Source organism: Mirounga angustirostris, unplaced genomic scaffold (assembly GCF_029215605.1).
Source record: "Mirounga angustirostris isolate CCGP_5_RB_7025 unplaced genomic scaffold, mMirAng1.0.hap1 SCAF_3, whole genome shotgun sequence".
NCBI classification, from domain to species: domain Eukaryota; kingdom Metazoa; phylum Chordata; class Mammalia; order Carnivora; family Phocidae; genus Mirounga; species Mirounga angustirostris.
The window spans coordinates 118,856,438-118,870,659 of record NW_026991711.1 but is presented as its reverse complement, the minus strand read 5'-3'; the positions used below and the strand labels follow the sequence as shown (position 1 = coordinate 118,870,659).

General features: G+C 43.9%; 1 protein-coding gene across 9 annotated transcripts in view; it reads right to left on the bottom strand.

Annotated features, from left to right (window-relative positions):
• FMNL2 (formin like 2) overlaps positions 1–14,222 on the bottom strand; it is a 307,166-nt gene that overhangs the window by 31,078 nt on the left and 261,866 nt on the right. For all 9 annotated transcript variants that reach the window (XM_045868856.3, XM_045868857.3, XM_045868855.3 and 6 more), the window contains 3 exons: positions 7,429–7,503; positions 2,722–2,832; positions 130–279 (listed from right to left, as the gene is read on the bottom strand). In XM_045868856.3, coding sequence (XP_045724812.1) covers positions 130–279; positions 2,722–2,832; positions 7,429–7,503 — 336 coding nt within the window. The remainder of the gene's footprint in view (positions 1–129; positions 280–2,721; positions 2,833–7,428; positions 7,504–14,222) is intronic.

Genomic DNA, 14,222 nt, shown 5'->3' with positions numbered 1-14,222 from the left:
AAGAACCCCGAGCGGCTTTTGACAGCTCTCTATCTCCAGCTGCAGCTCATCCCTACACTCCAAATCCTCTCACTGACCGCCCTAACAGCTAAGTGTGCGTGTGTGTCTCCTTTCCCGAGACGTAGTTACATGAGAAATGTTTTCTTCCAGCTCTTCGACCCTCTCCAAGGCCGCATTCTTGGTCTCAGCATCTTCCAGCAGAGCTCCCACATCAAACACGTTGTCCAGGTAAGCTTGAATCTGCACCTGGAGCTTGTCGCTCTCCGTGTGCTTCAGTTTCTAAGAACCAAAACGCAAGAGAAGGCGGCCTTAGCACAGCTGTGGAGAGAGAACATAATGGTACGACAGCCTACATGTTTTTGTTGCTCCCAAATACTCCAGTCTTTTCCAAGAGAGGGTTTGATGCCTCAGCCTCCTTAAGAGGATCACGGAGTGTTCGACTGTTCGTCTAAGAAGCTACCATCAGATTACTTTCTGGTGAATACCCTCTCCCAAATATATACACATCTCCTCCCTAATTCTTCCTATAAATTTATTCCCCATATCGACATATTCCAAACCAAAACATTTTGATACAGGTGAAATCAGACAACAGAAAAATTAAAAAGCAGCTTCGGAAGAGAGCTACGGTCCCAGGTTTGAGAGGCATCTGTGTGCAGAGGCGGTTAGAGTAAGTATAAGTTGCCTGACTAGAGAAGGTGGTTCGACTGAGGAAGAGAGTTAGGTGGGAGGTGGGGAAGACACGGATAGAATATATCAGCCCTGGGTTTGATTAGTAAATTGCTAGTCTACCGCCCTCCATGGTAACTTCCCCAAGATACTGCCCCAGCATAAGGAGTGCAGGGCTCCCCAAAGCACAGATCAGGAAGCCTTCCTCCACTCCCTGCCTTATAGGCCCAGGCATCCCAAAGGAAGTCAACCAGTTTTAAGGTGAAATTAGAGATCAAGAAAATCTGCGAGTCTTCCTTACAAGTAACGTAAGTCCTGACTTCCTCTGGGGGAACAGATGAGTAGCTAGAATAATCCTGGCATATGGAGGACACCAATAAACATGTACTGAACAAATCAATGGCTACTTACAAGGCTGGGCTTTTGTAAACCAATGAAGCATTTATATATTATATGCTTATAACATTAATCTTCTAACCACCTCTATCAGGGTCCAGAACCAACAGACCAGGAAGTTAGAGAAACACAGAGTTTTGGAAAAATTTTTTGAAATTTTTCAGAGGAATTATGCTCTACATAAATTCTCGGGAAGATGGATTAACTCCTAGGTCTAATCTGGAATTCCGTAACTTAGCTTGTCCTAAAGACAGTATGTTCTGTCTTAGTTTAGGAATATAAGCTAAAAAAGACACCTGAATAAGGGCAAAGCCTCGAAAGGAAAATAAAGCAGCAGCTAGGCAGGTTTTCTCACCAAGTACACGATGAGTAAGGGGCACGACCTGATGTGTTCCTCTCGCCATCGCTGCCTGGAGCCCGAAAGAGCTCCACACGACCATCACAAAACTGAACCCACTGAACCCACAACCCCATGAGCAATCTACACACCCAATGTGTGCTCAAATCCTGCCCCTCTCTGAGCAGGTAGGGAAAGAGCAGAGAGAAACCTTGATCTTAGAGCAGGAAAAGCCTTTCAATACCATATTCTGTCAAAGATATTAGTGATTATTGAAGTCAGAACACAATTCCAATGACTCTTTAATGGAAATCCATCATGCCTCTCCCTGAGTACAGTCCTTAGACAACATTAGGCCAGTCTCTCCAGGGGCAGCCTCGCCAGTATGATGAGCCAGGTCACGAGCTCAGACAGTAACCGATGCTATGACTTTGCCTCGCAATAACCTGCAATTCCCTGGCTTTCCCCCTAACGAAGCCGGGCAGCTGAACTCTGGAGAGGCCCAAGGGAAGCCCTTCTATTTTCTTCATGGCTAGAGACAAACTGGAAATTGAGGTTAACAATTCTTGCCCTCTCGCTAGTGGCCTTTCAAATTCAAGTGGACCACTGCTGCCCAGGAGGGAAAACAAAACCGCTCGAGAATCAAAGGACATGCGGGCATCCTGTGCACACACAGCCACTCGAGTCCATTTACGATTTTCACACCAACTTGCTATTTCCTAGGTGAAGAACTACAGGGAGCTGGCTGAGCACTTCTGCAGGGGAGCCAGAGAAAGAGCAACTTTAGACGGCCTGCTCCCAAGAACTTAAAAGTGGAACGACCAAAACCACCAAAGCATTAAACAGAATGTAACTGCTACACAAGGAAGTCTCTAGTGTCCATTTCCTCAGTATTTTTTTTTTTTTTTTTTTTTTACGCTCTAAGCATTTATTCATCACTCTTTAGCAGTCTTGGTTTGATGAGGTCCCCAGGGTAACCAAGAACGTGGATTGCCCAAGAGCCCGGACGAAGGGTGCAAGGAGACTTGACCCAGACAGAGCTCAAACACGGAGGAAACTGCAGCAAGGCCACAAGAGGGTGTCTGGCTCCAGTACTAAACGGCTGCAGGCAGAAGGCAGCCCGAGGTCCCAGGAGGTCGGCAAGAATCCAGTTTCTCTGGCCGATTGCATCACTCGGATAGGTTCCCTTTAACACCAGCGCTACAGTACGCGGCCACCCAGAGCCTCAAGCGTTCGTTAGTCATGGCGGAAGCTATCTTTGAAGGCAGGCAAAATAAATCAAGGCTTACACTGGAGCCAAAGGTCACGGCTCTACTTACATCCAAGTATTCATCCAGGCCTAACTTGGTAAATTCATACTGGAGGTGAACTCTGAAATTCATGTCTTCTACTGAATGCACTACGATATTAATAAACTGCATCGAGGCCACCTGCAATGAAATTGCCAGCGGGTTACATGGCTCCACACCGGTCTTCTCAGTTTAACGGCGGGCGCATGCTTTCAATGTCACACATCTAAACGCACTTACCCGTCTCCTTTTCTTTCATTTCTCTGGGTCTTCAAAATACTTTATCATTTTTTTAAATTCAAAAGGCACAGAGATACCACAGTAAGATGCCACTCCTCATCCACTAGAATGACTATAATCAAAATCAAAGTGCGGCAAGGAGGTGGACAAAGTAGAACCCGCATCCACTTGGGATGTCCACATGTGCAGCCACTTTGAAATGTCAGGCAGTTCCACAAAATGTTAAAAAGTGAGTTACCAAAGAACCCGGCAATCCTGCTCCTCGGTACGTGCCCACAGGAAATGAAAATGCATGGCTGTATAGAAACTCCCATACGAGTGTTTACAAAAGCATTATTCACAACCAGAATGCAGGGGAAAAATCATCAATGTCCATCAACCGATGGGTTAAAATAATAAGCTATATCCGCACAATGGAATATTAAATGACAATAAAAAGGGATGAAGTACTGATGCATCTTACAGTGTGGGTGAACTTGAAAACATTATGCTACATGAAACACGTCAGTCCTAACAGACCATATAAATTATGATGCCATTCATATCAAATATCCAGAACAGGCATATCTGTGGAGATAGAAAGTAGATTAGAAGCTGCCTAAGACTGGGGATGGGAAAATGGGCAGTGACTACTAATGGGGATTCCTTCTGGGGTGACAAAGTGTTCTAAATTAGACCGCAGGGATGGCCGCACCACTCTGCAAATATGCAAAAATTATGTTCAATTGTCCACCTTCAGTGGACAATTACCTCTCAGTAAAACTTTTTAGGAAGTCTTATGGGTGTACAGAACAAACTGTGTAAGGTATTACAGATATATCATAGAAAATGGAACAATCTTAAAAAAAAAAAAAAAAACATTTAAAAAATCACTTATCATCATACCACAGGATAATCACTTCTAAAATTTCACCGTGGGCCCCACTATACCAACAAGATCGTAGCAGGATCTCTGACCCAAGTTTCCATTTTTAACAATCAACCGGTTTCCATTCCACAAAAGCCTTGGATTTACTGCTTTCTCTCCACAACTGCATCAGTGGCCCTGAGACCTGCCACAGAGAAAACCAGTTCCTGGTTTGGTAAGGAACAAAACAAAGTTAGATCTGTTTTGCCTTTTTTTTTTTTTTTAAGACTTTATTTTTAAGTAATCTCTACCCGCAGCGTGGGGCCCAAACTCACAACCCTGAGATCAAGAGTTGCATGCTCTACCAACTGAGCCAGCCAAGTTCCCCTATTTTGTTTTTTTGTTTTTTGTTTTTTTTTTAAGATTTTCGTTATTTATTTGACAGAGAGAAACACAGCGAAAGAGGGAACACAAGCAGGGGGAGTGGGAGAGGGAGAAGCAGGCTTCCCACCAAGCAGGGAGCCCGATGCGGGGCTCGATCCCAGAGCCCTGGGATCATTACCTCAGCCTAAGACAGACGCTTAACGACTGAGCCACCCAGGTGCCCTTATTTTGCTCTTAATAGTGACATTTATGGTGAAAATATCTTACTAATGTTTTCCCTCTATGGGCAAACACGGTCTCCGAAAGGAGGTAAAGTGAATGAGGGATCCAGATTCACATTTTCTCTGAAAACTGCCTTCCTCCTTTCTCCTCCAAACCCAGTTTATCTTTTTTTTTGTTTCTGTTGAGTTAAAGATTTTTTTTTTTTTTTGACAGAGAGAGAAAGAGGGACAGCGAGAGAGGGAACACAAGCAGGGGGAGTGGGAGAGGGAGAAGCAGGCTTCCCGCTGAGCAGAGAGCGCAATGCGGGGCTCGATCCCACCTGGGATCACGACCTGAGCCGAAGGCAGACGCTTAACAACTGAGCCACCCAGGCGCCCCTGTTTCTGTTGACTTAGAGTCTCCTTTGAGTATAAGTCCTACACTGGAAGACAGGTCAACTCTCTACGTTACAAGGAGACTCTTGCAATTTACTAAAAAATGACTTCAGGTGCTGTGGTTAAATAGGCTAAAGATTTTGTCAGGCTTTTTTTGTTTGTTTAGTTGGGTTTTTTTGCTTTTGTCCACAAAAAAAATACAGAAAAAGGTCTTGTGTTAGGAAAATTTATGTTTTATGAGGAATAAGTTGTTCGGGAGGTTGTACAACTTAACTGCATTCCCTAGGACAGTTTTAAAAAACCCTCATTTTCTGGAGGAAAATATGGTTCAATTCCGGCAACTTTCCATTTCTCTTCTGAATATCTGTTGAGTTTTAAGATATGTCTGAGAGGCAACTATCTGCTAGGCAACAGAGGAATTGAGCAAAATACCTGCATACTAGCAGCTCCTAAATAAGCTTCCTCACTGCATGTAGATATAAATAAATGGCAAGAAATACACTGTCCCTTCTAAACAGTGCAGGCATTTTATTTTTATTTTTTAAAGATTTTATTTATTTATTTGACAGAGAGAGACACAACGAGAGCAGGAACACAAGCAGGGGGCGTGGCAGAGGGAGAAGCAGGCTTCCCGTGGAGCAAGGAGCCCGATGCGGGGCTCGATCCCAGGACCCTGGGACCATGACCTGAGCCGAAGGCAGACACTCAGCGACTGAGCCACCCAGGCATCCCCAGTGCAGGCATTTTAAAGGGCTTGATTATATAAATTTTAATTTCAGCAGAAACTCAAGTGGCAGGGAGATCCCCGAGGTCTGATAATGACTGAAGTGGGCCCCATGTAACACAGCAAGGAACAGTGCGGACCACCATTCCAGTGGCAAATTGGAAAGGGGATCTTCAGACTAAAAATAGGGGCAACTTGGCTCCAGAAGCTGATACTCTGCAAGCCCAGGGGTCTTGTGTTAGCTGAATTTTTAGTTTAAAAAAAGAGAGAAATCTGTTACTTTAGGCACCATTTCCAAATTTTTTATGGAGGGACATCACTGTCAGACTCAACTCACAAGGCTGTATGTTGGCTTCAGCGTGGGAGCCTCCAGTTTGCAACCTCAGCTTTCAGGGACAAAGAAGTTGCCCCTCTGAAGGCAGAGGAAAGAAACCAGTAAAGTGAGCCACGCATGGCTTCTTCACGTACTTATCATCCGTGCCAACACGGGCCTTCAAACACTCCAGAAATTCCTAACAAGAAAATTAAAAAGCCAATGTGAAAGCATTCGTTTCACATTATTTGTCTTTAAAAAAAAAAAAAAAAAAGGGGGGGGGCACCTGGGTGGCTCAGTCGTTAAGCGTTTGCCTTCAGCTCAGGTCATGATCCCAGGGTCCTGGGATCGAGTCCCACATCGGGCTCCCTGCTCCGCGGGAAGCCTGCTTCTCCCTCTCCCACTCCCCCTGCTTGTGTTCCTGTTCTCGCTGTCTCTCTCTGTCATATAAATAAATAAAATCTTTAAAAAAAAAACAAACAGCAAATAACAGGCTTTGATGGAACAGAAAAGCTTCTCTAGAAGGACTGCATCATTTTCACAGAATTTGGAAGGGGTTGAGGGCTAGGATGCATATAAAATTTAAGGACCCAGAAAAAATTTTCACATGAAAGGGTTAGAAATCTGCAAAGCTGTGTTTCATGGTTTACAGCCACTGAAGCAATTCAAACGAAAACTGTGCCTGGCACCCTAACACGCAGGTTTGAGCAGACTGGACAACATAAGAACTGAGCTGGGCACCTGCTCCAAGCTAGATGTGAGCTGAGAGATGAAGCCCCCGTGAGATCTCCTAGGCTCAGAAGTTGCCCGGGTCAACTGGATTGGGTCAGAGAAAGCCTGCAGATCTGGGTGCACTCATGGGTAGTCTGTCTCAGAAATGCTCTAGGGTAGATTTCCATCTTCAATCCAAGATTAAGATTAAAGTCTATGAATTCAGCAGTGCTCAAACTCCTTTTGCTGTTTGTCCCCAGAGAGGACAGCACTGCCGCTGAACCACACGTTCTTGCATGAGAACTACCGTGCTAAGGAGCTCTGCAGTATGATGATGCGCTCACAGTTACCAGAGCGGGAAGGAGATCATGAGTGGTGGAGTGGGGGGCGGGGGGTTGTGGGTGGAAATCACTGCTGTATAGTAATTTGGGGGATGCATACAGTCAATTCTACAAACCAATGCACTTTAGTCTTTGAGAATGTAGTCTGGAGAAAGCCACTGGCTGGGGTGTGCAAAAGACAAAATGGTCAAGATTCTTGGTTTCTACTTTCTTTACTGAAAACTATAACTGGCAATTGTAGGAATTTGTACCAGGAGTTAACATCCTTTCCCCAAATGCATGGCTTCACCCTTTATTCGCCTATAAATAATTAGGGCTTTGGGCCTTTATTATAAGCATTCACGTGAGGGATAAAACTGGAAATAAACACCAATTTCCCCTGTAAGGGAAAAATACAAAGTGTGAGGAACACTCTAGACTGAATCTATAGCATACTATACTCAATTTTCTGTCCTTTGTAACATTCATATGCATATACATACACACATATGTATAATATATAAATATAAATGCATTTAGGAAAAAAAGTGCAGAAACGGAGTTTGCCTTATTGAATGTAATATAGTACTGGAATAACTCACCATAAAATCTATGTTATTGTCTTCATTCCTGAAATGTTCCATCAACTTCTCAAAGCGCTGTTTTTCCCCACAAACCTGAAATACACATTTTCATCATGCATATGAAATTCCAAACATAGGCATTCTAAAATTAGATGTAGGAATTTTAGCAATAATAATTATTTCCAGAATATCTTTTTATTGCCTCTCTCAGACACTATTTACTTCTAAGTTGGTTAACTCATAAATACCAACTTGAGCCAGGCCCTTGGTTTCTTTTAAATGTTCCCTTAATATATTGAAATCTCTATCAAATGTGTTTCTCTTTTATTGGTTATCTTTGCAGTCCAACATTTGTTTAACCTGGATTCAGAATCCCAGGATGTTATGGTTTAAAAAAAAGAAAACAAAAACAACCACTTCCCCCCACCCCCTTTTCCTTTTTACAAAAGCACTTTTAAAACAGGCACGCTAAAAGATTTGGACAATTTAGTATTCAAATTCCTTGAAAGCAGATTGAAAACGTTCCTATTATATCTAAATCAAATTATTTTAGTGCATAAACCACAACACAGAAGTAGACACCAGAGCAGTAAAGATTCTACTACTATAGTGGACACTTGGGAAGCTCTATTAACCCATTCAAGGCAAGTAGAGAAATTTGCAGTGATTTATGAAGTAGCACCCCTGAGGCCTGAAACATTCACCTCAAATCAATGCTTTCATTGAACAGGTGAAAGAGGCAGATAAATTACCATGAACTGCAGGGCCCCCAAAGTATCTGGGTCTACACAGGAGTTTAAAAACACAGAGTCAAAGAAAAATTTCTAACAAATAACTCCTCTCTGGAGACTTATTCCCAAAATCAAAGGATAAACTTTAATTCTGCCAGTGACCTTGGCTACCTTTTTTTGGAACCTACTGGATTATTCCTTTTGCCTTCGGAAAGTATGTACCTGAACACCCATGAGCTACATATAATACAAGTAAGACACAGTCTCTGGTCTTATTTAACATTTTGACTTTAATCCAGGTTTCACATGCTTGACTCAATTTTCCAGTTCTATTTGTCATCTTAGCAATATATAGGATGATCCTGAGAATTCCCCTAAAATGACATTTCATAATGCTATAATACAGCCATTTAGTTCTGTCATGTTAAGTTATACATATATATATATATATAATTTATATATCTATATACGAAGAGAAAGATTCGAGAAGATAGCAATTTTGTCTGTTTTGTTCGCTACTCTATCTTTAGCATCTAGAACAACGCTTAGCATGTTGTAAGTTCCCAATAATAGCTGTTGAATTACACTGAAAAAGGACAAACGAGTAACTATGTAAAAATACACTTTAATGAAAGGATCAAAGACCTTCCCACACTAACACGTTGATGAAAGAAGAACCATCAGCCCGGAGTAGACAGGCACCAGGATTAAGGCTTTCGTGATAGTTCCTGTGCCTCAACTGTGTGCTGGGAATGTTAAGCCTTCAGCTTCGGAGGGCCACCTAGGTCTCAAAGCAGCTTAATTTTCTCAACAGACGCATATCACACGTCATTCTGATGATAACTCTCCATTTATACCTGCCTTAACAAAAAATAATTACCGAAAAAACAGTGCATGAACCCAGTCCAGAGGAAGAGAAGGAGCCTCCAAAGGAAGTGTTTAAAGTCAAGCTTTAAAAAAAAAAAACACACATGTCCAATCCCACGAGAGAGAGCCTGATTCAATAGGACCAGGCAGGGCTGCATGACACGCACACGCACCATTTTAAAAGCACCACAGACCATTTCGATGCAACTTCACAAAGACAGAGAACCAGAGATTTAAAGGGATACTTTGTTCTGCCGCTGGCCTCAGCCAGCCCCTCTTGGAGAAGAAGCAACAAGTTCCTGGAAGAAAAAGGTCTGTTGGGGGCAGGGAGGTGAGGCATTACAAGCCCAGTTCCCTAGACTACGACATCAGCCACATCTTGTGCCTAGAGGCACAGAAGTCTCTAGCCTGCAAAAAGAGCCCAGTGGCTTAAAACGGCCAAGTCTGGATATGGAGAGGGTCAGAATCACAACCTGAATTTTAAGAGAAGCCCCAACATAAGCACTTGTTTCCCAGGGGAATGGTTTACTTCCATCTGTTCTGGAAGGTTGGCAGTGGCAGGAGAAAGGAAGAGAAGCCGTCCTGGATCTGCACACAGCTAGCAACTACCCGAAGCAGTGATTCACGTTCTGTTGAGCTGCCAGGCACCCAGTGAACTAGAAGCAGCAACAGGCATCACTGAACAGTGATGAGGAGTACAATTCCTAGGCGGGCAAAACCCTTCAAAAGAAAAAGAATGTCAAGTATCTGTAAAGTACCTGGTGCCCTCAATTTATGAATGAGACTGAAACCTAGACAGAGCGAACAACTGTAACTTGATGAAAGGTCAATCCAGAAGCTAGAGCCAGGTCCCCAGCTGCCAGCCTGGCTGATGTTCCTTCTCCAGCACAGCCTAGCAGGTGCAGATAAATGTAAGACAATAACTGAAAGCATTCCAGAATTATCTGAGACACCAACAGAGATGAAAAATGTTACTGTTAAAAACCACAATCATTACGCCGGGCGTATACTTGATGTGCTTGCACCAGAATCTTCCACGGAACTTCTAAAAACGGCAGGTTCCTAGAGTCTAAATCAAGACATACTGAATGAGAATATCCACAGTGGAACTAGGAATCTGTGCTTTTAACAAGTACTCGTGGCTGCTGAACCAGCAGCTTAAATAAAATAGAGTCGCAGATTCAACCCCAACCTTTCTGACTACCAATTATAAACCAGATAACTAGATCATTAACTCTCCAACTCATTCAATCTCCAACTTAACAATAAATAAGGAGATACAGTTACCATAACTGGGTATCATGGGAATGCAGCAGGAATTGACCCACAGTCCCTGCAGAGGTACAATAAATACTAAGGTAACTCCCAAATAATCAGAGATTGTGTGCAAGGCATTAGAAAAAAGGCGATTTATATGGCTGAGGAAGGTGCATGTGGCAGTAAGAAAACAAAACTACTCATAGCCTGTTAATAAAAAAAGGCAGCATCAAATCTAGAACAAGCAATATTAGATGAATTTCATGCTGGGTAAAGATCCCAAAAATTACACACCACCCTGATAGACAGGGCTGAAATGGACATTAAGAAAAGCTTTGAGGGGCGCCTGGGTGGCTCAGTCGTTAAGCGTCTGCCTTCGGCTTAGGTCATGGTCCCAGGATCCTGGGATCGAGCCCCGCATCGGGCTCCCTGTTCCGCGGGAGGCCTGCTTCTCCCTCTCCCACTCCCCCCTGCTTGTGTTCCTTCTCTCGCTTTGTCTCTCTCTGTCAAATAAATAAATAAAATCTTAAAAAAAAAAAAAAAAAGAATGATCTGGCTGATCGCTCTCCTCACCCACTGTGAGCTCACCATGTCCCTCTCCCATCAGCTCACCATGTCCCGCTCTGTAAAGGTTTAAGCGGAAAGCTCTGTTGCCAATCTCAGCTAACGAGTTCAGGGTGGTATTTTCTGATACTGTTCCATAGGAACAGCAGGGACTCCAGAGGCCCCCCCTTTTATTTCTGCTGGAGGAAAGGAAGCATGCAAACCAGACTCACATTTGTTTCTACATTACTTTAGCAATCATTAAACAAGTATATACTGTAATCCCACAGGAAATGGCAAGATATGTTTGGGGGAGGCTGGTAAAGTTGTGTTCAGCATCAAAGGAAAGCAGTCTCAGCTCATACTGCTCACATCTGGACCACCCCACACACTTGGTTCAAATAGAACAATCATGGCTGAACGTGCCTCTTTTCTCCTTTGAAACTGACCTGGCTTCAGAAAATGGTGAGGACAAAAGGAACAAGACACCGACTCTCAGTGATGTGCAGAACCCACACATTGACTGGCCTTCGTGGGGATGCACTCAAGGACTTCACCAGAACAGATACAGGAGCCAGGAGCGTATCTGCGTGTGTATTATTGAACGTTATGTACTGCCGTGTATAACCTCCATCTGCCAACAAAGGCCAGACAGTACACGATCGGAAAACTTTCAAGTAAAAAAACTGTTCTGTGGCAACTGAAATAAGTCATTTCTTGCCTTTCATATAACCAATGGTGTTTCCCATTCCTCCACTAGCTTTAACACCAATTTCCTGGATCAGTGACAAGTAGCCACTGAAGTAGGTGGGGTAGGGAGCCAATTTAAGAAAATTCGGCCACAGGGCGCCTGGGTGGGTCAGTTGGTTAAGCGACTGCCTTCGGCTCAGGTCATGATCCCGGAGTCCCTGGATCGAGTCCCACATCAGGTTCCCCCTGCTCGGCAGGGAGTCTGCTTCTCCCTCTGACCCTCCCCCCTCTCATGTGCTCTCTCATTCTCTCTCAAATAAATAAAATCTTAAAAAAAAAAAAGAAAAGAAAAAGAAAAAAGAAGACAATTTGGCCACAGAAAGGCCAAGCAGAGTAGACTGCAGAGGAGGCTCTTGTGCATGGGAATACTCCAACTGGAACTAGGTTTCCACTACAAACAGCCAGGGCTGCCAGAAAATAAAAGTCTATGCTCCGAAAAACCATGTACTCTGCAGGAAACCTAAGAGGCATCTTCATTTATAAATCAGTGTTGTGTCAATAAATGCACTGGCCCCGATTAACACTGTATAAAGCAAAAACCCTCAGGCTGGGTTAGTAAACTGAAGACCACAGACTTCAGTTTACTAAACACCCACCCATCCCTGAGGTCCTGCCTGACGTCCATGCCCCTTTGCATCTTGAAGCTCTAACACTGATGGGGGTGAGGGGATATGAGGGCAGAAACAGGACCAAACAGGGCACCAGAAAACCTGCATCATAGGTCACAGCTCTGCCACTACCCTGCTGTGAGGCTGGACACCATGGTTGTCTCTGGAATCTCTGGACTTCCATTTTCACATCCATTAATTTAAGAGCCTTAGGTTATACTGCGTGTTTTCAAGGCTTCTTTTAGGAAGCCATAAGGGTTACAGAGGAACACTGGGGTGGGGGTGGGGTGGGGGCGTCCAGAGGTGGGGAGCTTGGCAGGGAAAGGAAAAACACAAATAAGAAAGGATCTTGGGACTTCTGTCCTCATTTATCCAACTCTGCTTTAACTGAGTTGCCTGGTAAGATTTCATTGAAAAAAATTTCATTGAAGGTTTTCATTGCTAATAAAAGTTTGGGGGAAAAAAAAAAAACCCTCACTTGATATCTTGAAGTTCTAAAATTCTAATCTAGGCATGGCAATATAACATGATATTCCCAAACTGACCAGCCTGAAAGCTCGACACAAACCAAATGTAGAGAGAGGCACTTGGCTACACAAGCCCTGTGTCCGTCCGTCCATCCGTAAGGGCCAAAGCACTATCTCACAGCATCTGGCTCCCTGGTGCTGATTGAGCAGATCAACCCTGCTCTGCCCAGATAAAAACGGGCCACACCCAGGACAAGCGAGCTACATTTCCACTTCAAGGAGAACTGAAGCAAAAGCACAACTCCTGCCAAAAAACAACTCAACTCTGTTCTCCCACATCTGTGAAAGACATTTCTGAACAGTGTCCCAAACCATTTGGATAAATCTGGGGCCCTGGATGCAAAACAGGCAGTGGCTTACAGTGTCTCTGAGGGTGAGCAGGGGTGAGGGGATGATTTCCCTCAAGGCTCATAGTGGAGAAAAGATGGTTTTACGAAAGCCTGTAATAACAAGTATTCTTGCTAGCCAGATGCTGAAATGAACAACAGACGGCCGGCCTTCAGCCACCTCTCTGTCCCCTTTCAAGGTCAATGACTGTCTTTGGCTTCCCCAGCAACAGCTCCCAGGGCACCACACAACGTCTGCAGCCAGACTGAGGCCTGAATCTTATGAGGTAGCTATAAAATATGCTCCTGGGTTAGTTATATAAAAATTAAAGGCCCCTTGCTTAAGTGTTTCCTTCTTGCCCTGTTGCCGGGTGCCTGCCTCAATACTTTCTTTTTTTCTTCTCACAATAGGCCCCTGTGATCCGCAGGGCTCCTTGCAGGAAGGCACCGTTTTCGAGAGCCACAGTCTATTATGACTGATTAGACGACCCTTCGGGGCGGGGTGGTGGGGGGGGTTGCTGCCTGGGAACAAAAGTTCCATTTTCTTCTCAGGGCCACATGAAGTAAACAGTTATTTCATAGTTACTCCTAGGTGAAGAGCATTTTTTTTACCTTCCACTGGGAGCACCAGCCACCTGAGGATTATCTGACGCCATGACAGCCTGGCCAAAAGAACACTTTGCTGGGGCGCTGTGTGCTTGCAGGGGTCTGTGCTCTCGTTCTCCTAAGGTAACTAGACGTTTCATCCACTGACACCACACGGCTGCCGGGACAGAAGCAGGACCTACTGTTGGCTCTCCTGTCTCCCGGGATTTAAGGGCGGAAATGTTCACTGAATTGAAACATTCGGAAACTCAACGACCTTATCTCTCACTCCACTGAAAACGACTGAAAGCTAAACAACTGAATGTATTCTACAGTCTTTTCAACCTTCCTTCCTCATAAATTAATAAAACATTTCTATCAATGCTGAACTGGTAAATAATCTGATTATGAGCCAGAGGTTTCATCCACATCATGCTAATCACCCTTGTGAAAGCTTCAGTTGCTTTTCCAGATGTTTCCAAATATCCAGATGTTTTGGCACCAACCACACAAAACAGCCAGATGACTCTTTTACTTTTCATGTACATATTTTGCTGCACTAAGAATCCTGACATAGAAGCAAAGGGCTAATTAAAAATCCCCAAAGAGTAACTCATT